This window comes from Podarcis melisellensis, assembly GCF_964234715.1.
Source record: "Podarcis melisellensis genome assembly, chromosome: 6".
In the NCBI taxonomy this organism is placed as follows: Eukaryota; Metazoa; Chordata; class Lepidosauria; order Squamata; family Lacertidae; genus Podarcis; species Podarcis melisellensis.
In genome coordinates, this window is record NC_138538.1 from 88,894,986 (window position 1) to 88,921,444 (window position 26,459).

Sequence of the window (26,459 nt, forward strand, 5' to 3'; positions counted from 1 at the left end):
GAGCTACTATCCAAACCAACATTTCCCTGAGGACAGGGAATGGATATAGGACCAGAGTCAGCCCAGATAATGTATGTCATGCCTCCTGGCTTTCAAATAAACTCCTCCCACATTTCCAAAGCTAAGAGGGAGAAGTTTTGCCTTCTCTGGTGAATCCCACTTGCATGCGGACAGGGAGCTGGCAGGACTGGAAGAAGAGGAGCAGCAAACAAGGAAAAGTAAGGTGATACTAGTGGCAACACAAGGGAAAGTGGAGCTGGAATTGGAAGGGGGCGAATCGCAGCATCTTTCCCCAGACTCATTGAGTCTGTATCTGCCAAATCCTCATTCTGTTGCAGTTACAGCCCTAACAGGCTGCAGCTGGAGGAAAGGGCAAGGTTCGTGTAAGCAGCTCTGCTGCTTGTACAGATGTTCGTGTTTCAAAGCCCTGTAGCCACAGGGGCTTCTGCAAGCCCATGGCATCTCTAGGGCTTGAGTAGGGGTAGCCTGACCCTAATACCAAAAATGTGATGGGAGTACAAGCCTTGCTCTGCTGTGGACTTTTTGAGGCAGTTTCCAGTGGCTGTGTCCTCCTTTTCTCACATCGAATGGAACTGATCTGCAGAAAAGACCTGAAAAGAAAAGAGAGGGGCACATAACCTTTTTGTAACCTCAGAAATTTTTTAAATAAAATTTGTTTTTTAAAGAAACGGTGCAGGACATGTTTGCAGTGGTGGGAAGCTGGCTCACTGGGAGCCTAGCCAGGCTGGGAATACCAACTATCGCTGGTCGTTTTAGAGTCAGAAGTGGGGAAACTTTGCATTCATGCTGTGAGTGTATGGTCCCGGTTTGCAAGGGTGTGTGTGAATGCTCACGGAGAGAAGGGCGAGCTTTTTGGTTGTGAGTTGTGTCGGGGTTTGGAAAAGCATTTAGCATGGGAGCCCAAGTTCCTTTGGGGGGGTCTTTGGAGACTCGTAACATACTGCATATAAAATGGCAAAGGAGATACGCTTTCTTTTCTCTTCTCTGTATTTTTGCTTCCCCTTATTTTATCTTTTTTTCTATTTCATCTGTTTTAGATTTCTTGGTTCCCAATGATTTCAAGTAGTCCTTGGGGGTGGGGGGAAACAGAGAGGGGCAGGTGGTTCATGGGGAGTTTACACTGGTACACCAAATGAGTCAAAATGGTGGGTGGGCATCACTGGGGCAAACGGAATGTGCTGAAGTTGTGTTTTATTGTACTGTTTTTTTAATGAAATAAAGGGGGAAGGTGTTTTTGTTGTTGTTGATGATGATGATTTTAACTGGTTCTGAGGAAGGATCTGTACAATTCCCCCTGTTCTAGGTGACCATGGTAAAAACAGTAGCAGTTATTGGAGCAGGAGTGAGTGGACTGGCATCCATCAAATGCTGCCTAGATGAAGGACTGGAGCCCACCTGCTTCGAGAGGAGTGATGGCATTGGGGGACTGTGGCGGTTCACGGTGAGTGTGTATTCAGGGACAAATGTCCCATCTGTCCACTGAATGTGCTGGTCTTGTAGCTTGTTACATATTTCCCTACTTATGACTGAAACATGCAATCCCAACCTATTTGGCTGGCCGAATCTGGCCTAATGTGTTTTGGTATTAGATCTAACCACAAGACATGGGGAGCTGCAATCATGCTTAGAGATTTTGACTTGTAAAGGTAAAGGACCCCTGGACAGCTGAGTCTAGTCCAAGGAGACTATGGGGTTGTGGTGCTCATCTCGCTTTCAGGCCGAGGGAGCTGGCATTTGTCCACAGACAGCTTTCCGGGTTATGTGGCCAGCATAACAGCTTCTGGCGCAACGGAACACCGTGGTGGAAAGCAGAGCACATGTAGACGCTGTTTACCTTCCTGCCGCAGCGGCACCTATTTATCTACTTGCACAGGTGTGCTTTTGAACTGCTAGGTTTTCAGAAGCTGAGACAGAGCAATGGGAGCTCACCCCATTGTGCAGATCTGAACCGCCAACCTTCTGATCAGCAAGTCCATTGAGGCTCAGTGGTTTAGACCACAGCGCCACAGATATCTAGTTGTAAAAATGTGTCAACTTGATGATTACAAAAAACGTGCATATTGATTGATTGATAAAAGATGTGAACCTGTTTTACAACTCATTTTGTTGCAAATGTGCATTTGACTTCCAAAAATTAATTTGGGCAGATGAACATGGAGGAACCCATGGAAGAAACTTCTTAAGTGTTGCTTGTTCTGTCATTATGAGTTGTTTTGCCATCTATTGTGCTATGCGCCAGATTCATCGGACAGTTTTTGGTGGGGATTAAAAAGGCACAAGGAGTCACTTTAGTCTGCAAACACAAGAGACCTTTGCAGCAGTTCAGCAGTTCAGCAGAGTCAGCCAGGGTAAAATGCATAACTGGTCGGGCATCAACTGAGAACAGTTAATAAGTTCAGGGAATTTCATAGATTTGCCAATGTGACTATTGCCCTCCAGCTGGTTGCTGCAAAACCCGGAATAACCTTTATTGCTGCTAATCATGTGGTTTTAAGGCATTTTCCAGTTTAAGAGAGGCAGTGCTGCTCATGCTGAACATACATCTTTCTTTTACAGACAGTTGAAACCCCTGCAAAACTTGTTTAGCTTGGAAGAAAGTGGGATTGGTATACAAGCAATAATCCTTCTTTCAAACTGCTTTTAACTTTCTGAAAACAACTGATGCCACTCTCCACCTGAAATAGGCCTAGGTCTCTATTTTAAACCTGTGCCAAGGGTCCAGGGTGCAGGACCCCCAGTATACAAAAAGTCCCTGCTCACAAAAAGCTAGCATGTCAGGGAGAAGACTCAGTGGGACCTCTTCTTCCTAGTAGTTTTCTATGTGAATGGGATTTTAGCAGCAAAGAACTACCGTATTCACTTGTGTGGGCCCAACCTGACATCTAAAGTGGAATGGTTTGCAATAGAAGTTGACCATCTCAGTGTGACCATTCTGCAAATTCTTATAAGCATGCATTTTGAGCAGCTGTTTCGTGAACTGTTGCTAAAATGTACCCTTCCATTTGAATAGCAAAAGAGTAAAAGAGGATATTTATAGGTTAGGCATTGTGATGTGTTAAACATAATTCTCTCTCCTCCATGGAGTCAAATAGTGGCAACAGGGAGATGACGTCCTAGGCCATTTTAACAAAATAAAATAAAAAAGACAAATCATCAGGTCCAGATGGCAGCCACCCAAGAGTTCTGAACGAAGTCAGATGTGAAATGGTTGATCTTCTAAGAAGATTAAGTAACTTGTCCCTAAGATTAACCTTCACATACTAGAAATTGAAAAGTGTCCAATATATCAATATAACAACCAATTTCTTTATTCTTTAAGTGAATCCAGGGGTTCATTTGCCCAGAGTGGCTGGGGCAACCCAGTCAGTTGGTGGCTAATATTATTATTATCAGGGCCACGGCCGAAAAAGCCCTGGCTCTGGTTGAGGCGTGCCTAACCTCCCTGTGGCCCGGGACCTCCAAGATGTTTTTATTTGAAGACCGTAAGGTCCTCTGTGGGACATACCAGGAGAGGTGGTCCCATAGGTACAAGGGTCCTAGGCGTCTTTCTCTTTAGGATATATGGTGTATTTATACATATATAAAACTTGAGTCTGTGATGGAGAGGTTCACAGCCTTGACAACTCAAAGGGGTCCTGTTTCTCCCACAGCCACAGCCTTGGATTCAAACAGAAATCAGACGTTGCTCTGACCCTCTCTATCCTACTGGTCACATTCCAGCCAACTCTCAGCTCTGCCTCAAACTCTGCGTTTTTCCCCCCCATACTAACTCTGAGTTGAGCGAGGATTCCCTCCCATTCGCTGTCTGGTGCAGAGCCCCCTCTCTTTCACTTTCCTAATGGTTGTCATGGTTTTTTTTGTTTTTCTTCTCCTAATGACCCATCACCCCAGGTGAATTCCTGAACACAGGAAGCTGGGTTCGGAATCTGGCATCCAGTCTAAAAAGGTAAAGGGACCCCTGACCATTAGGTCCAGTCGTGACTGACTCTGGGGTTGCGGCGCTCATCTTACTTTATTGGCCGAGGGAGCAGGCGTACAGCTTCCGGGTCATGTGGCCAGCATGACTAAGCCGCTTCTGACGAACCAGAGCATCACACGGAAACGCCGTTTACCTTCCCGCCGGAGCGGTATCTATTTATCTACTTGCAATTTGACGTGCTTTCGAACTGCTAGGTTGGCAGGATCAGGGACCGAGAAACGGGAGCTCACCCGTTGCGGGGATTCAAACCACCGACCTTCTGATCGGCAAGTCCTAGGCTCTGTGGTTTAACCCACAGTGCCACCCTCGTCCTGGCATCCAGTTTAACCCCCACCAAATTCTAACACCCGCTTGAGCTAGGAATTTAAGGGAGCCTGACACCAATACTCTTTTTAAAGCAAAAAAATAAAATAAAATAAAAAGCAAAATGTGCTCTGGGTGCTGTGAAGATTCCCAGAGAGGCCATAAAAATCACATAAGCCTCTTTACCTGCTGATTAGAGTGCAGTTAAGAAGCAGTCGAGAAGCACCTGGGTTTCTCCTTTTTCCTTGCTTGCGAATGAATGCTGTTTTTTTGTCTGTTATATAACCATTCTTAACTATTTACAGAAGAGTAATCCGAGAACAGAGAACACGGAAAAACTGCCTGCCTGGACAATAGCCTGCCTTAATCTTTAGATTGCTTCCAAAGTGGCAATTGCCTCAATGCCAGTAAAATGTCTTTAATTTGTTTTTTATTTTTATTTGAGTCCCCTTCCTTCTGCCCCACCCAGCCCACCATGAGAATGTGGGGAAATCCTCACACGCAAGTGTGCCTGGGTAGCCTGCAGTTTCATGTCAAGATTTCCACATTGGGGCACTGATCTAAAGCTGGCGTTAGAAAGCGAAGTCATCAAGGCTCGAGCTGTTTGCACTAGGGCCTTGTTGTGGGGGAAGGTAGAACTGGGGTCAGCAGTTCCATGGCCCTGACCCTGGTTCCAAGAATTTTTACAGGGCGTGTAGCTAGCGTGATCTAGCGTGGATCAATGCAGTTCCTCTGCCAGGGACATTTAACTCACTCAGTTCCTGGCAGATGTGAGGAGGAACGCTCTGCCTGCTTCAGAATCAGCAGGGTGGATTTGATTTAAATCAAATCTATTTAAATCACTAGTCAGTAAGACTTGATTTAAATCATTATTATTATTATTATTTTACAGAAAGACTCATTCTTGCTGGTATAATCTTAATATTTACAACCAGAGGAAGGTTTCATTTTTGGAATAACAAATTTTCAGAGTAGTTTTTACAGTAAAATCAAAAATTACTGATTTGGTTATACTATTAGAAATACATTGACAGATAATTATGAAATTATTGTGAGGTTTAATAAGTTAACTGTTTATATTTGGACAACTTTTCTGCTCTACTTTAGTGGAAGGAGAAAAATAATCATTTCCTTAATAACAATTTAAACAATTTATTTAACTAAAACAGTAACATTACAGCATATCCATGTTTGTTAACTGATATGGTTAAACTTTAAAAAACAAAAACAAAAAACTTAGACTGAGTTTTAGCACACATGAAAGCTTTAAACAAATCCTTATTTGCAGATGAATAGCCTTTGGAATATAATGTAACTTAAATGGAAAACTCTCTTTAGAAAGATCCCCCCCCCCGATTATTTTATTTTAAAAATCTGATTTAAATCAAAGAAATCCAATTTAAATTTAAAAAAAACCCAATTTAAATAAAAAAAATCTGATTTTTTTTTTAAAAAAAATCATTGATTTTTATCCACCCTACTTGTAACACCAGTACAAGAGAACTCCCTCCCGCCCCAGTTTATGAAGCAAAGTATGACAATATATGGCTTATGATTTCCAAATTCTTTAAACTGAGTTACTCTTACATATAGTAGCATAAGCCCTTTGGTTTCACTGGAACCCCCCAATGCTGCAGCACTGCGTACGATCTCTCTAGGGAGGTTCACATAATATGTTGAAAACACATGTGAGTGGGTTGTCTCAACCTTTCTTCCTTCCTGTGGCCAAGAGTCCCTGCCTCACATGCAAACAAACAAACAAACAAACAAACAAACAAACAAACAAACAAACAAACAAACGTATGAAGGGACAGACTGATGGAAACATGTAGGGCTCCCCTACATCAGATACAGTGGTACCTCAGGTTACATACGCTTCAGGTTACACACTCTGCTAACCCAGAAATAGTGCTTCAGGTTAAGAACTTTGCTTCAGGATGAGAACAGAAATCATGCTCCGGCGGCACGGCAGCAGCGGGAGGCCCCTTTAGCTAAAGTGGTCTCCAGGTTAAGAACAGTTTCAGGTTAAGTACGGACCTCCGGAACGAATTAAGTACTTAACCTGAGGTACCACTGTACAGACAAGCTAGCAGCATGATGTGAAACTATAACTAATCCAGAATGTGGCAGCTAGACTGGTGACTGGAAGCGGCCGCCGAGACCACATAACACCGGTCTTGAAAGACCTACATTGGGTCCCAATACGTTTCCGTATTCAATTCAAAGTGTTGGTGCTGGCCTTTAAAGCCCTAAACAGCCTCAGCCCAGTACACCTGAAGGAGCGTCTCCACCCCCATCATTCTACCCGGACACTGAGGTCCAGTGCCTTCTGGCAGTTCCCTCACTGCGAGAAGCCAAGTTACAGGGAACCAGACAGAGGGCCTTCTGGGTAGTGGCACCCGCCCTGTGGAACACCCTCCCAACAGATGTCAAAGAGAAGAACAACTACCAGATTTTTAGAAGACATCTGAAGGCAGCCCTGTTTAGAAAAGCTTTTAATGTTTAACAGACCACTGTATTTTAATATTTTGTTGGAGGCCGCCCAGAGTGGCTGGGGAAACCAAGCCATATGGGTGGGATTTAAATAATAAATTATTATTATTATTATTGGCACACAGGGGGAGCAGGAGCTTGTTCCTGCTGTTCCCACACCTGACTTGACCACTGTGCATCCCCTTTGTATGCTCAGAATGTACGCAAGCTGGGCATGTGTAGGCTCTCTACATACAATCTGGGATTTCCCAAAAAGCAAGGTGTCCAATTGCATGGGGCACTTATGGAAAAAGTGATGGAAAGTGTAATGTAATCCCAACCATTCACCACTGATCTGTTCCGGACTTTTGAAAGGAGGTAGGCAGCATAGAATATAAGAATCATAGAATTGTGAAGTTGGAAGGAACCCAAGAGTCCTCTAGTCCAACCGTTGCAATGCAGGAATCTCAACTACATCATACATTACAGATGGCCATCCAACCTCTGCTAAAAACCTCCAAGGAAGGAGAGTCCACCATCTCTTCTGGGTGTCTTTTCTACTTACTGCTGAACAGCTCTCACTGGAGAGCCAGTGTGGTGTAGTGGTTAAGAGCGGTAGACTTGTAATCTGGTGAACCAGGTTCGCATCTCCACTCCTCCACATGCAGCTGCTGGGTGACCTTGGGCCAGTCACACTTCTCTGAAGTCTCTCAGCCCCACTCACCTCACAGAGTGTTTGTTGTGGGGGAGGAAGGGAAGGAGAATGTTAGCCGCTTTGAGACTCCTTCGGGTAGTGATAAAGTGGGATATCAAATACAAACTCCTCTTCTTCCTATCAGAAAGTTATTCCTGATGTTTAGTTGGAATCTTCTATCTTATAACTTGAAGCCATTGGTCTTACCCACTGGAGGAGGAGAAAGCAAGCTTGCTCCATCTTCCAAAAGGACAACGCTTTAGATATTCGACGATGGCTGTCATATCTCCTCTCAGTCTCCTGTTTCCCAAGCTAAACATATTCAACTTCCTTAGCCATTCTTCATAAGGCTTGGCTTCCAGACCCTTGGTCATCTTGGTTGCCCTCCTCTGTACATGTTCCAGCTTGTCAACTTCCTTCCTAAATTGTGGTGCCCAGAATTGGACACAGTATTCCAGAGTGGCGCCGTGGTCTAAACCACTGAGCCTAGGGCTTGCCGATCGGAAGGTCGGCGGTTTGAATCCCTGCGATGGGGTGAGCTCCTGTTGCTTGGTCCCAATTCCTGCCAACCTAGCAGTTCAAAAGCACGTCAAAGTGCAAGTAGATAAATAGGTACCGCTCCGGCGGGAAGGTAAACAGCATTCCCATGCGCTGCTCTGTTTTCGCCAGAAGCGGCTTAGTCATGCTGGCCACATGACCCGGAAAAACTGTCTGCAAACAAAAGCCAGCTCCCTCGTCCAGTAAAGCGAAATGAGCGCTGCAACCCCAGAGTTATTTGTGACTGGACTTAACTGTCAGGGGCCCTTTACCTTGACTTTATTCCAGGTGTGGTCTGACCAAGGCAGAATTGAGTGGTACTATTACTTCCCTTGATCTGGTCACTATACTTTATTTTTATATATCTTATATATTAAATTTGTGTATTGCTGTTCATCCGTAGATCTCAGGGTGATTCACAATATCTGTTGATGCAACCTAGAATAGCATTAGTACCTTCATCTTTTGATGAGAAATCCACTGTATTGTATTGGGAGGAAAGCTGGACGTGTAACATCCCAGTTGCATGTTAACTGTAAGGATTTTCACTTCCTGAAGCTGTGCTTATTTTCTACTGTTCATGCTTTGTCTTGCCTTCCCATTAGGAGTCTGCAGAGGAAGGCAGAGCCAGTATTTACCACTCTGTGTTCACCAACTCTTGCAAAGAAATGATGTGCTTCCCAGACTTCCCTTTCCCAGAGGAATTCCCAAATTACATGCACAACTCCAAGCTTCAAGAATATATCCAGTTGTATGCCAAACACTTTGATCTTGTCAAATACATAAAGTTTAAGGTAAGAAATTCCAATCGAACTGACAGGAGATTGCGCGGGTATGCGTGGGGCTTGTGTGCCATGACAATTATCTGTGAATACAAGAATTGGCCCCAGCAGGGCAAATCATTTTGCAAGAGTGCAAACAGCTCCTCCAGAGCATTTGAAAATATCAGCATCCATGATCTGGGCTCTCTTCTACAGGTCCAGGGTGCTGAAAAGCAGAGCTTGATGGGACAACTGCTAAGAGCTTAGCCACATGTAAGCTTTTGCTCTTTGCAGACGCATGCTTTGAAGTTCCATGTTGGACCATTCTTTCTTTTTTCTTCTCTGCCCTGGAGCACATTAAAGCTGAAGCACAACCAATGGCAGTGTGGGTTTTTCCACAGTTTGTCATTTGCTCCAATTCAGCAGTAAAGAGCAGGTGTTTGTGGGGAGATCTCCAGAGCAAATAAAAAAAAGGAAAGGGAAAAGCACGCTTGGACATGGAGCTTTAAAGTGCAGGCTGTGCCTGGAAAGCATGGAGGAAATGGGGGATGTGAAACACAAGAGCAGTCAAGTACAACATTCCTAGAGTGAACATGTTTACACATGGGGAGGAATGTTTGTCCAGGCAGCAGGTAAACTTCCTGTTTCCTTTTGGGCTGGCACAGACTTCCTCTGCATGTGACCAGAGGTGGGCGTGACCTCACCTGTGCAGGTAACAACAAAAGCACAGGGCAGGGCAGCCATCGCTCTCTCTGTGACTACTTTTGTCAAAGAAGCAACATCTGCTTAGCCAAAGATGCTCTCTTGGCCTCCAGCCAAGAGAGGACAAAGGGACAGTCTCCTTATTAGATAGTTTCCGGGTGTATGTTACTTTTCTAAGATAAGTCTGCCTTCTGGGATCCAATTGTGAACAGAATGTGAGTAAACTCTTTGTGTACTTTTATAGAAGACTGTGTCGTGTCTTATCTGTTTTGAGGGAATAAGGGGAAAATACCAGAACAGTTATTATAGAGGCTTTAGCGAGCCTGAGCAAATGCATCCGCTGTGAGTTTAAAAAGGGGAATGTTACTCTGCTAAATTGTGAACTTGTTTACACAAGTTGGAAAGGCTATAATCAAACAATATATCCTCTCCTGCCTCCCTAAACATTCCAACAGGAAAGGCCTAAGCTGAGGTTAATTTAGAAGCAGCAGACCTACAGACAGGCAGCACCCAAATTAGAAATATCTAATTGAAGCATTGAAGCAATCTCTCCACAGGAAGCCATGTTTTCATGGTTCCAGAAGTTCTGTGTGTGGAGGCAGGAAGAGCAAGTTCAGCCCATAATCCACCAGCATGGTTGCCATGGGCTAAACCTTTGTGTCTGTGTGCTCTTCTCCTCTGTCCTGCGGCTTTTGGCCTTTCTGCCAAAGGGGTGTTGCATTTTAGCTTGCGCAGGACTAGGAAGAGAGTGTGGATCCTGATGCAGGATTCCTTTGTCAAATCCCTTACTCCAATCAGGTGACATTTAGACAAGCCCTGCCTGACACAGCCCTTTCTGGTAACTCAGACCCTGGACTCACGACTTAATTATGTCTATCTTTCAAGCCGAAACCACACTGATACACTTTCTTGAACATTTCCTCAAAGACTCTTGTGAGTCAAATTAGGAAACGCCCGGATTACCCTGTTTCTGGCCAATGGGAAGTCGTAATAGAAAAGGATGGGAAGGTGGAATCAGTCGTATTTGATGCTGTTATGATTTGCTCCGGACATCATGTCTATCCGAATATTCCAAAGAATAGCTTTCCTGGTAAGTGACGATACAAAAATATATATGATTAAACATAATATGAGCTCCAGTTCACGAACTGCTGTGGTGTGAGAGGCCTCTATGCCTTATACTGTCTTTTGGTGGAGGATAGAGCTAAAGTCCAGTTGACTTCAGGCATTGTTGAAGGTTCCTCTGGGCTAAGGGTGAGGGCCAATGAAGCGGTCACTTCATGCAGCACATTCAAGGGGGTCAGTTTTGTTTGTTACTATATTTTACCACAGCAATGGCACTGATTCAGATTTCCCACCTCAGGTGCCCAAATGTCCAAGTCTGGCTACACACCCATCCCCACCGCAAGAAAATGGAAAGTATGTCAGTCACTGAGAAGGATTCAAGTTAGGCCACTAACAAGGCGAAACAAACAAATACAGCCTAGAACAGGCATAGGCAAACTCCGGCCCTCCAGATGTTTGGGACTACAATTCCCATCATCCCTGACCACTGGTCCTGTTAGCTAGGGATGATGGGAATTGTAGTCCCAAACATCTGGAGGGCCAGAGTTTGCTTATCCCTGGCCTAGAGTTTATTACGAGATCAGTTTTCAGGGTCTGAATAATTGTCTGAGGACTTTTGAAATTAACAGTTTTGCTACCAAAGTCATCAAGAGCCCAGATAATCAAGTCTTGCATTTCACAGTGCCTTAATGCCAACAAGATGCATTGTTGGTTTTTTTGTTTCTTTAAAACATTTATTCGTTTTCCACTTTTCTGCGTAGGGATAGAGAAGTTCAAGGGCAGAGTTTTCCACAGCCGGGATTACAAGGGACCCGAAAAATTCAAGGGGAAGAAAGTCCTGGTCATTGGCCTTGGGAATTCTGGCTGTGACATTGCTGTGGAGCTGAGTGCCACAGCCTCGCAGGTACCTTCTCCCACAGCGCTTGGGAGCTCCCATTCTGCTTAATAAATGGCAGCCAAAGGGTAAGCACTATTAAGTCCCATTAATTACAGTGGGAGAGATATTAAGTGCCCCATTTGAGTCTAATGGACTTGGAAATGTTTAGGTTTTGGCTGCTGTGGAAGCGCTAATTGGTGGGGAGGGAATGTGGGGTTATAGGGAAGGGATGAATCCTATGTCTTGCATGTAGAATACTAGTGGCGCTGTGGTCTAAACCACTGAGCCTCTTGGGCATGCCAATCAGAAGGTCGGAGGTTCGAATCCCCGTGACAGGGTGAGCTTCCGTTGCTCGGTCCCTGCTCCTGCCAACCTAGCAGTTGGCACCTCGAAGTGCAAGTAGATAAATAGGTACCACTCCAGTGGGAAGGTAAACAGCGTTTCCGTGAGCTCCCCAGAGGGGAGTTGGAGTCCCAAAACAACTGAAGGAGCACAGATTTTCCATGTATGGTTTATACCATCATCTGTCTCTTGAAACGGGCAAAATATGCTCATGCTAGACCACTGAAATAGAATAGTCTTTGGAGACTTCCGCTGCAATCATTTAGCAACCTTTGGGCACAACTTACCAGGATGCAGTCATCTGAGCTCGCTCATGTGCAAGCTCCGTTGAATGGAGTGAGGAAGAAGTTACACAAGAATGATGTTTGGTAACGTGAACCTCTTTTGTGTGTGTCTCTCGCCTTGTCTCTTACCCGTTTTTAAAGGTTTATCTCAGCTCTCGAAGTGGATCCTGGGTCATGAGTCGTGTTTGGGACAACGGCTATCCCTGGGACATGGTGGTCATCAGTCGCTTTGAAACATTCCTCAGGAACACCCTCCCAACAGCCATCAGTGACTGGTTGTATGTGAAGCAAATGAACAGATGGTTCAAACATGAGAATTATGGCCTGATGCCACTTAATAGGTAATATTGGAAACTAAAGAGGTTGTAGGTTGATTAGTTTTGAAAACGCAAACACTTTGGAGCCAAATCCCATGTTGGTGGGCAAATGAAATGACCTGGAGCATTTGAATGCCGCTTTTGAACATGCAAAGTACTTCACATACAGGATCTTGTGATAATCTCTTTACAACAACCCTACAAAGCAGAATCGTATTAAACCAGAGCAGCTAGTTACACGCAGCTTTGTGGCTGTGTGTCGCTGAGAGATGTCTTCTAAAGGAGGTGTTTGTAGCTTGAGTGAAGGAACTGGAAGAGGTGGGGGAAACTTTCTTTGCCACCCATTGTTTTGTTCAGAATCTTCCCCCAGCTACTTCCCTCCCTGAGAGATAAGTCAATCTGTTTCTTTTCATCCATCAAAGAGAAAGGCAGCTGAGGAGAGGGGTTTTTGAGGAATGTGGCTTATCTGATCTGTAACTTTTTCTCTGAAGTGCATTGGTTGTGCCCAGCAATGAGGCACAGTGGAGTCTGTAGTGTCTTTATGATATATGGCTTATTTACACACACACACACACACACACACACACATATATACAGCTTGTATCTAGTTGGAGACAGTGCAACACATTCACATCCCAAGCGGGTCCTGTTCCTCCCACCCCTGCAGCCTCAGATTCCAAGAGACTCCAAACATCATAAAACAGACTGCAAAAGCGACACCCTTTTCCCCTGTTCACTTACCTCATCCCCCACTGCAATTCTGTCCATCCATCCATCCATCCATCCATCCCAAAACTCTGGCCTTTTGTCTCTGCTAACTATCTCTCACCTCAGGGAAGGGCTTTCCCATTTTCTGCCTGGCCCAGGGAGTCTCTATTAATGGCATTCTTAATGGGTTAATGCAGGCTTCCTCAACCTCGGCCCTCCAGATATTTTGGGACTACAATTCCCATCATCCCTTACCACTGGTTCTGCTAGCTAGGGATCATGGGAGTTGTAGGCCAAAAACATCTGGAGGGCCAAGGTTGAGGAAGCCTGGGTTAATGGCTGAGTCATTCTGCTCTTTACCTCTTGATATTTTTAGGGGAGATTTGCCCCCCCCTTATAACAGTACATTAATTAAAACTGCATTATAAGTACAAAACTGCAGCAGCAGATGATTGGTGCAGAAAAAGATGTACCCATAAGAGAACAACTCAGCAAAGTTGATGTATTTTGTGCCGTTAAAAACTTTTGATGCCCAGAGGCCGCTTTGACTCTGGCTGGAGGCTTGTCACCTGAATTCTGGAAAACTTGATTACATAATCATTCAGTGAAAATAAAAATTATAAAGCAAGACAAAGGTCTGCTAAATGAGAAACCACGAAGGGACATGTGGGTGTGGAATCTAGGTTTTCTGTTACGGGCAATTATAACCTTCATACCCTCTAGAAAAAATATAGTTGTTAACAAAACAATTATATAACGAAATATTCAGTCAATATTCTAGCCAAGAACATTTATGAGATCAAGCAACAAACACTTATCTTTTCCTGGAAAGACATTAAGAATTATTTTTCTTATGTAAATAGCCAAGTAAGAGGTGTGGCAGAACTGCAAAATATTTCAAATGCTCTTCTGAAGTGAATTTGATTTGTACAAGCTGTTAACTTTATACAAACTTTGAGATTAGAAGAGAATAGCCAGTGCTCACAGAAACTTCTAAAGAAGAAGAAAAATCATCTTGGCCAGAACCCAACCAGGAAAACATACCCTACAAGCAATGTCTTAAGACTGACTTGCCAAATCCCAACAAACCAACGTAGTTCAAATCAGCCACAAAGCTCACTTCAATCCCCAACTGCTAGAGAACCACTGTTTTTGTTTTTCTCAGAACTTGTTTTGACCCTATGCAAAAATCCTGAGTGATTTTAGGAACGCTTTCTGGGTGGCTGGGACCTGCTCCAAGGTAATCCCAAGTCAGAAGAGTAGTATTCTGCCACATTAGTTCTTGGGCCTTTTGCATGAGCCACAGCACAGATGTAGGAATAAACTGCAGTCAAATTGCAAAAGATACTTGATTTCTTCAGTACCTACCTACTCTCTGGATGAAAGAGAAATTTCCCAGGGTGCCATGAGGTCAGCTGCACTCCACTCCTTTCCACAACTACCAAGCACTCATTTCCAGGTCAGATGGCTTCTTAACCTGGGTTGGGGGAGAAGAGAGCCTGTTTGGATTTTGCTTTGGTTTCTGTCTCTCTCCAGTGTGGTGTAGTGGTTAAGAGCGGTGGACTCGTAATCTGGTGAACAGGGTTCGCTTCCCCGCTCCTCCACATGCAGCTGCTGGGTGACTTTGGGCCAGTCACACTTCTCTGAAGTCTCTCAGCCTCACTCACCTCACAGAGTGTTTGTTGTGGGGGAGGAAGGGAAAAGGAGATTGTGAGCCGCTTTGAGACTCCTTAGGGTCTCCTTAGTGATAAAGCGGGATATCAAATCCTCCTCCTCCTCCTCTTCTTCTTCTCTCCCTACCCCAGAACCTCGCGCAAGGAGCCTGTCTTCAACGATGACCTCCCGAGCCGCATCGCATGCGGAACCGTGGTTGTTAAGCCAAATGTGAAGGAGTTCAGGGAAACGTCTGCGATATTTCATGATGGCACTGCACAGGAAGGCCTTGACTATGTCATTTTTGCAACGGGCTACAGCTTTGCCTACCCATTCATGGAGGACCAGTCCATCATCAAATGCAGGAATGACCAAGTCACCTTGTACAAAAGCATTGTCCCTCCTCTGCTGGAAAAACCCACCTTGGCGGTTATTGGCTTAGTCCAGTCGCTTGGGGCAGCTATCCCAACCGCAGACCTTCAGGCCCGGTGGGCCGTAAGAGTGTTTAAAGGTGAGCACGGCATCATGGCTAAGTAACGAGCCTGTGAGCTGGAAACCCCTGTTTCAAATCTCAATGTTTATGTTGACATAGGTAAAGGTAAAGGGACCCCTGACCATTAGGCCCAGTCATGGCTGACTCTGGGGTTGTGGCACTCATCTCGCTTTATTGGCTGAGGGAGCTGGCATACAGCTTCCGGGTCATGTTGCCAGCATGACTAAGTTGCTTCTGGCGAACCAAAGCAGTGCACGGAAACGCCGTTTACCTTCCTGCCGGAGTGGTACCTATTTATCTACTTGCACTTTGACGTGCTTTCGAACTGCTAGGTTGGCAGGAGCAGGGACCGAGCAATGGGAGCTCACCCCGTCACGGGGATTCGAGCCACTGACCTTCTGATTGGCAAGTCCTAGGCTCTGTGGTTTAACCCACAGCGCCACCCGCGTCCCTCTTCTGTTAACATACTAGGTGGCAATAAACAAGTCGCTATCTCCTATCTTAATATGAACATAGGAAGCTGACTTAAACTGAGGGTTTAAACTGGAGATCCATGTTCAAGATCTCCCATGTTTATTTGCTTGTTTAAAGTTAAAAGTAGCCAACAAACCAATTTGGTCATGCAGCGCTGAAAAGGGACTTTTAACAGCCCCCCCCCCCGGAAAAGTCTGCATTTAACTCCCCCTTCCTACAAAAAGATAGACTGGTGGTCTGTTTCAGTCTAAGGCTGCTTCCTATGATCCAGTAACCTATTATGCGTCTTCACCTGGGTATTCCAGATTGCATGCACATTGGTGTGTTTTTGTGCATAAGTTTGTTTGTATTTGGGAAAGTGAGTTTCAAGGGACATAGGGGATCATTAGTTCTTTCTTATTTTTCAGGTTTATGTAAGCTGCCTCCACAGAGCAGCATGATGGATGACATAGATGAGAAAATGGGGAAAAAGCTCAAATGGTGAGTTTTAAGTACACATATTAGATTTTGTTTGTTTGTTTTTAGTTTTCTGCTCACCTAGGACGAAACTCCTCTATCTCCCTGCATTTTAAAGGATTCTTTGATTTCCTGCAATCAGGTGGTTTGAGGATTCTATGCTAAAATTTACAATATGCTTCAATTGGTCCATCGTCCTCATGTATATATGCTACAGTTGCCCCAGGTGGTCCTCCGTGCAGATCACAAAAAACGTTCTTGGAAATATTGAAAGCATCAACCCTGAAGGACCAGCTGATCCTATATGAAGCTGCCTTCTTAGGTCACTATCTGTCCCAACTCTATGCGAGGTGAAGGGCTCACCCACACCAATCCCACTGCTTTCCCCTGGCGAAAACTGCTCTTTAGAGCTCAGTCGGAGCAAATGGCAATTGGGGTTTTCCGCAGACTGACTTTTGCTCCAATTGAGCTTTAAAGAGCGGGTTTTCATGGGGAAAGCTCCGAAGCAAAAAAGAAAAGGGTTCTTAGACATGGAACTTTAAATTGTTGGCCTTGCCTGGAAAGAGCAGCGGAAGGGAAAGTATGGAGAAGCCCTCAGCAGCCACAAAGGAGAGGGACTTTTCAACAGTGGCCCCTGTGTTGTGGAGCTCCATAACTCCAGGTAACAGAGCTTTTGAAGGGGATGAGGGATAATCACTGTTGTCGAGTGTTTTAGGCTGCTGCTGTGTTTTTACAATTAATATGTTGTTTGGTTTTGTTGGCTTTTATGCTTCCATTTAGCTATGTTGGATTTTTGCCCCAGTCACAAACTCTACGCCATTGGTATCCACGGCCAATCAGAAAATTATGAAAAAATAATCTCCTAAATGATTTTGCATGCGCATGTCAAAAGAGCTAGCCAATTCCAGCTAGACACAGAGTTCTTTCAATGAGCTTCACTTCTGCTTATTCAGAAGCAAAGGATTGGGTTCATTTCAGGGTGTGTAAAATCCCAGATATTCTAGATGGCACAATTTAGCCACATGGGAATAAAGTTCCCTGACAGTTTTCTTCTGCCTTTTCCCTGTTCTGCTTAGAAATACATCTACCAAACGTCCCCTTTCCTTTCCTTTCAGGTACGGCCAGAGCGATACCATACAAACAGATTACGTTGTCTACATGGATGAACTCGCCTCCAGTATCGGTGTGAAGCCCAATATTCCAGTCCTTTTCCTGACAGATCCCAAGTTGGCTTGGCAGGTTTATTTTGGCCCCTGCAGTCCATATCAGTTTCGTTTGTCCGGACCAGGGAAGTGGGACGGAGCCAGAGACGCCATCTTGACGCAGTGGGACCGAACGCTGAAGGCCACAAGAACCCGTGCCGTGAAGGGCGACCAGAATTCTTTCCCGCTCTTCTCTATGCTCAAAATACTCGCCCTCCCCCTTCTCCTTCTTGCCATTTTCATGATGTTCAACTGAGTGACTGCAGTGCCAAAATATACGTGACAGAATCCCATGTGGTTTTTGTTGGAAAAGCTGCATTTTTATTGAAGATGTTATTTTTCATGCAAGAGAGAGGGAAAAAAACCCCCAAAGCAAATAGCATGCATAAACATAAGTGAAGCATGGTAGGGGAGATACAGAAATCAGTGCACATGATGTTGAACATGAAGCCAAATAGGAAAGGCGGGAAAGAAGGGCTGACAACAGTAATAGTAGAAGTAGTAGTAGTAGTAATAAATAAGGCATCCCCACCTCACCACAGCCTTACTTGTCAAGTACCTTTTCCCCTGCTCAGAACATTCCTAGCTGGTCTGAGGAGAAAAGGATTTGGGGACAGAAGCTGCTCAAAGGTAAATCATTGACGGGGAGTCTGTATTCTCCATTATTTTACATTTATTCTCATGCATGCGAGCTGGAGGGACAGCTCTCAGCTGAGCTGCTACAAGCAACTCCCCATTTTACGCAATTTCGCACACATACTCAAAATGCTTTTGCCTTCTTTCTCTGCAGTCTTTCTCTGTTTAAGTCTTGTTCCTCTCTGGTACCGACACATAACTTGTCAGAAAAGAGGCAGCATCTTAGATTTATTGCAGGTATAAAATGTCAGCATGCCACAGAGAACAAACATGAACTATTCCATCCTTTGGGGGTTGCCAGCTTTCCATATTTTATCTGACCATTCCGTATGGGCTGAACATCCTGTCTCCATTTGGAGAACTATTTGTCCCTTGTGAAAGAGATATTTTCAGGAGTTGGGAAGGGCAAATTTTAAGAATTTGAGGAGAAAGGTTCGTGCTTTGACCTACAAAATGGCTGAGGGTATTCTACCAGAGAAGATGATGCAGCCTTGGAACAACTTCAAGCAGCTGCATGGGTGCTGCAGCCACATTTCTGGGGCAGAATTCCCCTTGAAGTGGCACCACAATATGCCATAGCATAATTCCCAGGGGTATTATTGGGAGTGGAGCTGCCCCCGAAACCAGCTCAACAACATGGCCAGAGGAGTTGAGTTGCCACAAAGTAGTGATAAGGCTTTTGTGTAGCTCAGGGGTCTGCAACCCGCGGCTCCGGAGCCGCATGTGGCTCTTTTACACCTTTGCCGCGGCTCCAGGGCGGAAACTAGCGAAGGGAGGAGGCGCACCATCCCAACGTCACCTTCCCGCCCACCCGCTACATTGTAAGGGGCATGTACGCTGGTCACTGCATTGAAAGGGGGCATGTACGCTGGTCACTGTTTTGAAGGGGAGTGAAGAACACACACACACCAAAAAAGGTAACTTGTTAATTTAACGTTTATTTCTATCAGGAGGAATAATTCTGAGGGATCAAACAAAGAAATAATAAAAAAGTGGCAAAAAAGTTATTTTTATAATGACGAGTTTTGCGGCTCCCAGTTTTTTTTTCCTTCGGAAACGGGTCCAAGTGGCTCTTTTTGTCTTAAAGGTTGCAGACCCCTGGTGTACCTAAATAAAGAAGGGGGACAGGACTCTCTGTTACCTCAGATTTTATTTTATTTTTTATAATAATTTTTATTAAGGATTTTACATTACAAAAAATAAAAGGGAAAAAACAGAAAAAAGAAAAAAATATCAAACAAAAAATGTTAAAAACAATCAATTTTTCCATCTCCTTATTTTTCATTTACTTGTTTCTCGGACCTCCTCATACCACCCTTTTTTGTATTCCAAATCAAATTATTAATTCAACAATTTCTTTCCCTCTTTTTACTACCCAGATCTTATTCTTAAATTATTACAATCTTAGATTTTTACTTATATAAACCCATTTTTTCATATTCTTTTAACCCATCACAGCTAGAAACCACTTAGTTCCAATCCAACATTATTCTAAAATTCCTTAATTTTACAATATCTCTGTAAATAGTCTTTAAATTTCTTCCAATCTTCCTCCACTGACTCTTCTCCCTGGTCTCGAATCCTGCCGGTCATTTCCGCCAATTCCATATAGTCCATCACCTTCATCTGCCATTCTTCCAAAGTGGGTAGATCTTGTGTCTTCCAATATTTTGCGATAAGTATTCTTGCTGCTGTTGTGGCATACATAAAGAAAGTTCTATCCTTCTTTAACACCGATTGGTCAACTATGCCCAGGAGAAAGGCCTCTGGTTTCTTCAAGAGGGTATATTTAAATACCTTTTTCAGTTCATTATATATCATCTCCCAGAAAGCCTTAATCCTTGGGCACGTCCACCAAAGGTGAAAGAATGTGCCTTCATTTTCCTTACATTTCCAACATTTATTATCGGGCAAATGATAGATTTTTGCAAGCTTGACTGGGGTCATGTACCACCTGTAAGTTACCTCAGATTTTAAAACACATCCACCCACTGCCCACAAATGCTTCAAATCTGCCCACTCATCTCCCAAGATCACTGTAATTCATGGAGGGCATATTCTTCCCACCCCCAAAACTAACACAATAATGCTATGCCAAATACTCTGGGGCCTGAATACTGCTACACAGCACTCCAGTGTCTGAGCGGTACAAGATTCAGGGGGTTTCAGGTGCCCTTAAAAGGGTCTGAGTTTCCTTTCGGACAGTGAGGTACAGTGGAGACTGGTGTCTTAATGGTATATACAGCATTCACATCCCAAAAGGGCCTATTCTCTATAAGCACATCATTGGATTCAAAGAGCAGCAGAAAGCCACACTCTGTCATGAAGTTGTAGCAAAGTTCTTGGGCAGACTCAAAAATACCAATAAATCACTGCTGGCATGGAAAGTTGTGAAAAGTTTATTTCAAGAGAGGAACAGATGTGTTAAAACCCCAAAGCACATCTTTCCAAGGCACAGGGCTCATATTTTTATGGCTCCTCTACAAAGCTCCACGTGAACACAATGTGATCAGCACTGTGATCACTTTCGTTGGTTACCAAAAACATGCTCCTATCTGCGTAAGCAATACCATGGCGACCCTGTGATCAACTCCCACCCGGAAACCTATGTCCCCACTGTGGAAGGATGTGTGGATCCAGAATTGGCCTCCACAGTCACTTACAGACTCACTGTTAAGACCAGGCACAGGCAAACTTGGTCCTCCAGATGTTTTGAGACTACAATTCCCACCATCCCTGACCACTGGTGCTGTGTGATGGCCTGGGAATCCGATTCAGAGGCTGAACTGGAGGAATCCCAGCCTGCACGGGAGTCCCCGCCTCCAGGGCCGGCTGAGTTGGGGCAGGACCTTGGATCTGAAGCGCCTGCACCTGTGCTGGATCCTCAGGAGCAGGCACCAGGTGAATCCACTCTGGCTCTGGAGGTGATTGAGGACACATTGCCTACAGGTGCGCCTCTCCCAGCCCTGTCAGGGGAAGGTGAGTCTCCCCCTGGGTCCAGTAACCCTCCAGCCTCTCCTGAGCTGCAGAGGCTCAGGGCAGAGAGGCGGAGGGAACTGGTTTCTCCCAGGAGGAGTGCTCACCTTAAGGCCAGGAGAGGTGAGTCACCTGGGGGCTGGGACCACCCCTGGCCTCAGAGAAGATAAAGGCCAGTCAGCCCGGTCCCAGGTTGCGGGAGCAACGTCGTTGAAGACCTGTTTCGGCCAGCACCCAGACCTGTTCTTCCAGAGTTCCCGTCCTTGCCCAGCTTCTCGCGTTGGACCCCGCTTCGCCCTTGGAGGTCAGTCTGCAGACCCTCAACCCAGGCCCCTGACCAGGCCTCATGGTAACCGCCCCCCGGGACCAGCACATCCTGTTAGCTAGTGATGATGGGAGTTATAGTCCCAAAACATCTGGAGGGCTGAGTTTGACTATGACTGGTTAAGACCGTGTTCGTAGAAGACATTCTTACTCGGCTACAAGTCATCGCCAAAGAAGAAGACCATGGCAACAGGTGGTCCCTCTCCCCAATAAGATTTTATTAAGACCTTTCATAATATATTACATGGGAGCGGGTGGCACTGTGGTCTAAACCACTGAGCCTCTTGGGTTTGCTGATTGGAAGGTCAGTGGTTTGAATCCCCATGATGGGGTGAGCTCCTGTTGCTCTGCCCCAGCTCGTGCCAACCTTGCAGTTTGAAAGCATACCAGTACAAGTAGATAAATAGACACCACTGCGATGGGAAGGTAAACAGTGTTTCTGTGTTCTCTGGTTTTCGTCACAGTGTCCCGTTAAGCCAGAAGCGGCTTAGTCATGCTGGCCACATGACCTGGAAAGCTGTCTGTGGACAAACACCGGCTCCCTTGGCCTGAAAGTGAGATGTGCGCCGCAACCCCATAGTTGCCTTTGACTGGACTTAACTGTCCAGGGGTCCTTTACCTTTTTTATTAGTAAAAGAGTGTTTCTCTACGCAATAACAGCAGCCAGAATTTTAATAGCAAAATATTGGAAAAATGAGTCAACACCAACAAAAGATATAATAATAATAATAATAATAATAATAATAATAATAATAATAATAATAATATCTTTATTGTCATTGTCCCCTCTCGGGGACAACGAAATTACTTGGCTGCTCCATCCACCCAGGTAGGGCACTCCACACAAAATCAAAACAACTATAAAAACACTAATTTAAAAAATACAGTATAATACAGCACCTTCCCCAAAAGACCCAAAGCCTTTTTGCTGGGAATGTTGGATAAAGAGATTAAAAAAGAAGATAGAACGATATTCCTCTATGCCACCACAGCAGCGAGAATTCTGTTGGCACAATATTGGAAAGTGGAAACTATCCCCAATATAAATGATTGGCAAATTAAAATGATAAAATATGCTGAGCTTGATAAATTAACAGGTAAAATAAGAGACCATGATGAACAGAAATCTCTGAAAAATTGGAGTAAATACTGGAACTACATTGGAATGAATGTTTAATGAATGTTTAATGTGATTGGCGGGGTCAGAACAATACTACCAGCGTGTGAATTTAGGTTTACAGATCAAAAATCAAATACGTGAATGGAAGTAAATATTTGATACTTACCAAAAGGATGGAAGGAAGTCCAGGAGGGTTTTTTTTTCCCCCTTCTTTTTCTTTCTTTTTTTTCTTTTTTTCCCCTCCTCTTTTGTGAAGTAGCCGGATTAATCTCTCTTTGTATAGTTAGAGAGAGGAAAAAAGTTTGGCTTGTATATTTTTATTTTTTTCTTGTTGTAATTTTTTCATTTGTATTTGTTTGTATCTGTTTGTATGCTTGTTATGTATATAATGTTAATAAAAACGTATTTGGAAAAAAAAATAGTTGAGTTGAAACTGCAAAGAGATAGAGTCAACAAAATTATAAGGGACTCAAACCAGTACGAAGGTAATATCTTTTTAGGATTTTGTGTATAGAATTTTTAAGTTATGGTTTGTACTTCTTAAAAGATGTTGGTTTTGACAAAAAAAAAATTGTTGATTTTTTACTGTTTTGTTCCTTTCTTTTCTTTTTATCAATTTTGGGGGGTATTATTTTCTTATTCGTTGTTGTCCTTTTTATCCTAGATCTCTATACATCTTTACTATGTATTTTGTATTATTATTACTTTCTTATCTTAGAATATGTAATTTAGGATCAATTTATTCTTTTTAACCTTTTTTTTTGAAAATTTCAAAAATGTAATAAAGTTAGAAAAAGAAGGGGGAAAAGAGACCGGGGGAAACAACTAGCAAAGCCCGTGTTGTTGCGCTGTACTATTGTTTCAATTTGTTATAGTATAAATGGGTGGGATCAAGGAGAATATACCGTATTTTTCGCTCTATAAGACGCACCAGACCACAAGACGCACTTAGTTTTAGGAGGAGGAAAACAAAAACAAATATATTCTGAATCTCAGAAGCCGGAACAGCAAGAGGGATCGCTGCACAGTGAAAGCAGCAATCCCTCTTGCTGTTCTGGCTTCTGGGATAGCTGCACAGCCTGCATTCGCTCCATAAGACGCACACACATTTCCCCTTACTTTTTAGGAGGGAAAAGGTGAGTCTTATAGAGCAAATAATACAGTACATGATCTGAGGAGAAAGGAGAGAGGCCAAGCTGCTCCAGGAACCTGGAACCAGCCCTGCAAGATACAGGGAGAAGCACTTGGCGCCTATCCCTACCTGTTCTCTGCTTCCTGTGCTCAGCACCTAAGATACAAGAGCAGATATTGCTTAAACAAGACAGCTGCATGGAAAAGATGCCCTGCTGCGTCAGCTTCCTCTTGCTCCTGGTTCTACCTGCAAAGGTGAGTCAGCCAAGAAGAAGTGCATTGAGGTTGTGCCAAGAGCCCTGGGGACAAAGGGAATTCAGAAGCTGGTTTGCTTGCTAGGAATGAATCACTATTTAGCTTTGGAGAGGCTGGGTTCTGGTTGACTAAAACCCATAGCTGTCAACTTACAGATTTGAAAATAAGGGACCAGCAGCCTCGAAAATAAGGGGCCAGCAGCCAAAATAAGGGATTTTGGCTTAGCTTATACAGAAATCCGGCACTCATGGAGCCATGCTGCTTTTGCTACGACTGACTGTGTTTTGCAGGGGGTTGGACTAGATGATCCTAAGGGTCTCCAACTCCCACCAAAGGAGAGGGGCAGACAAAACTGGTGAACGACGTCGAGATGGCAAAGCTTACCGGCAGAATTAGAAACCAGGAAGAGGACCTCTTTAATAAAGAATGGGGAAAGTTTATAATTCCGTTGAAAAGCTATTGTAAAGAGTTACATACATTGGTAGGATTGACAGAAAACTTGTAGTAAAAATTTGAACTATGGTTGGACAAATGATTTATAAAAATAGAGTTAGGAAAGGGATGCAGAGGGGGAAATCTCACGGAGGAGGACTTTGCTACCAGCTGGAACTCGTCTAAGTTGAGTATCCTTTGTTTGGGCAGGCTGTTCTTCCAAGCTGTAGGTAGAGCAAAGGCACGGCAGCTGCTTCTCAGTTGTCTTGTTGTCTTTTCAAGGGAAGCCAGCAAGTTCAGCTTCCACCGCTCCACTACCTATAGCTGTCATTAAAGGGAGAACATATAAGCCCAAATCCACAGTCCCACATTCCATGTGATTGTGTAACCCTAGTCCTTGGCTAAGGTTGCCAAACTCCTTGTGTTTTCAAAGAAGGTTGCTCACAAACATCCACAGAACATTTTAAGGCAACTCTGTTTATCACACAGACACACCCCAGTGCCCCTAAAGACTGTTCCAGGGGAAAGGGGCATCTATCTGCATCAACAAGTTAACTCCTAGTGCTCTGTGCCTGAGAGATAAAGAACCACGTGAGCATGGACTGCCCCCTTGTCAAAAGTCTCTGGAGCTCAGCTGGAGTGTGGATTTCCCTCTAGACACTGAAGGGACAATCTGCTTAATCCAAGCAACAGAGAAAGCCAGGTAAGAATTGCCGTTTCCCTACGGTACTTTGGCTCTTCAACCTTTTTATCTCTTGACTCTTCAAGTCAAACCACATATTTGAGAAATCTGTGACCAGATCAGCCATCTCTCTCTCTCTCTCTCTCTCTCTCTCTCTCTCTCTCTCTCTCTCTCTCTCTCTCTCTCTCTCTCTCTCTCTCTCGTTGTGCTCAGAGCAGTGCTGGAGGCAGAAGTATTCCACTCTTTCCCCCATTCTGCTATTTTCTAGATCTACCTATCGCGCCTACAATGCTCACACTCTCCTCCACCAAATACAAATACTGTACCTGTAATCTCTGGCCAGGCCAGGGGACAGTTTTGATTTGTCAAAGTAGTGCAGAGTAATGTGTTAAAACCCCCTTCAGCAGGACTGCTGCACCAATCAAATTTAATGAAGGGGAGATCTGGTCACAAACCTCTCACCAACATGTGAGGTTTAACCTGTTCTTTCTAAATGCTCAGTTAGGATTTTTGTGCTCTCGTTGAGCATTTAAAAATGGTTTTGCTTTCTCTGTTTCCCGAAGAGAGAATGAGGAATTTCTCTCTTGTGTGTGCTGAAGTACTCTGATTTATAGCCATCGTTTTATTTCGGTAATTGTTTTATCTCATATGGTACAAGGGCAGCTCACAATCGAAATCATTAAACAAAGAACTGCAAACATTTCACAATGCTGAAATACAGAACATCAGCAGTGAATGAAAGCAGATGATAAAAATGATATAAAAACGATCGAAATGTCAAACTTTCCCAAAGTCCGAAGTAAATAGGTCCATCTGCAACCAGCAGCCAAAAGTTACCATAATCATAATTTCTGCATGACAAGTTGAAATAACATTAGAAAGTTTACTTGAATGATTTTAAGAGACATATATGAGTATTGTACAAATATATCTACTATACACTATTATGTAAAGTACAAACATATATCTTAAGTCACACCCCTGTGAAGTTGGCCAAAATGTATAGATTAAAGGATAAGAAATGCTGGAAATGTGGGGAGGTGGAGGGTGACCTATATCATCTATGGTGGACATGTAAAAGGGTGAAAGGCTTTTGGGAATTGATTTACAATGAGCTTAAAAAAATATTTAAATACACCTTCCCCAAAAGACCCGAAGCCTTTTTGTTGGGAATGTTGGATAAAGAGATCAAAAAAGAAGATAGAACGATATTCCTCTATGCCACCACAGCAGCGAGAATTCTGTTGGCACAATATTGGAAAGTGGAAACTATCCCCAATATAAATGATTGGCAAATTAAAATGATAAAATATGCTGAGCTTGATAAATTAACAGGTAAAATAAGAGACCATGATGAACAGAAATCTCTGAAAAATTGGAGTAAATACTGGAATTACATTGGAATGAATGTTTAATGTGATTGGCGGGGTCAGAACAATACTACCAGCGTGTGAATTTAGGTTTACAGTTCAAAAATCAAATACGTGAATGGAAGTAAATATTTGATACTTACCAAAAGGATGGAAGGAAGTCCAGGAGGGGTTTTTGTTTGTCTGTTTGTTT

The 26,459-nt window shown here is 43.9% G+C and overlaps 2 protein-coding genes and 2 long non-coding RNA genes across 5 annotated transcripts in view; 2 read left to right on the forward strand and 2 right to left on the reverse strand.

Annotated features, from left to right (window-relative positions):
* On the forward strand, nt 1-17,652 carry LOC309371833 (flavin-containing monooxygenase 3-like). Of its 2 annotated transcripts, none has more exons than XM_081914895.1 (9): nt 1-223; nt 1,325-1,462; nt 8,612-8,800; nt 10,397-10,559; nt 11,296-11,438; nt 12,179-12,378; nt 14,868-15,226; nt 16,090-16,162; nt 17,254-17,652. In XM_081914895.1, the coding sequence occupies exons 2-9, from the start codon at nt 1,331-1,333 to the stop codon at nt 17,594-17,596; spliced, it is 1,602 nt and encodes a 533-aa protein (XP_081771021.1). In that variant the 5' UTR covers nt 1-223; nt 1,325-1,330; the 3' UTR covers nt 17,597-17,652. The 2 variants fall into 2 exon arrangements, with proteins under 2 accessions (XP_081771021.1, XP_081771020.1); XM_081914894.1 differs by having other exon boundaries at nt 2-218.
* The window catches only part of LOC309371916, a 15,048-nt gene continuing 1,516 nt past the window's right edge, over nt 12,928-26,459 (reverse strand). The window contains exon 2 of the long non-coding RNA XR_014169348.1: nt 12,928-14,539. This is a non-coding gene — a long non-coding RNA (uncharacterized lncRNA). The remainder of the gene's footprint in view (nt 14,540-26,459) is intronic.
* LOC309371878 lies at nt 17,798-20,362 on the reverse strand. Its single transcript, XR_014169296.1, has 3 exons — nt 19,942-20,362; nt 19,084-19,117; nt 17,798-18,663 (listed from the first exon to the last, which is right to left on the reverse strand). It is a non-coding gene; the product is annotated as an uncharacterized lncRNA (long non-coding RNA).
* The window catches only part of LOC309371837 (dimethylaniline monooxygenase [N-oxide-forming] 2-like), a 23,648-nt gene continuing 21,836 nt past the window's right edge, over nt 24,648-26,459 (forward strand). The window contains exon 1 of the mRNA XM_081914902.1: nt 24,648-24,917. The gene's annotated coding sequence lies outside the window, so the exon portion shown is untranslated. The remainder of the gene's footprint in view (nt 24,918-26,459) is intronic.

Excerpts from the sequence above, each read along its gene's own strand:
- LOC309371833 (XM_081914894.1), top strand. The coding sequence starts at position 165 with ATGCGGACAGGGAGCTGGCAGGACTGGAAGAAGAGGAGCAGCAAACAA. Across the intron at positions 10,560-11,295 it reads TCCAAAGAATAGCTTTCCTG|GGATAGAGAAGTTCAAGGGC; the intron begins GTAAGTGACGAT and ends TTTTCTGCGTAG. Across the intron at positions 16,163-17,253 it reads ATGGGGAAAAAGCTCAAATG|GTACGGCCAGAGCGATACCA; the intron begins GTGAGTTTTAAG and ends CTTTCCTTTCAG.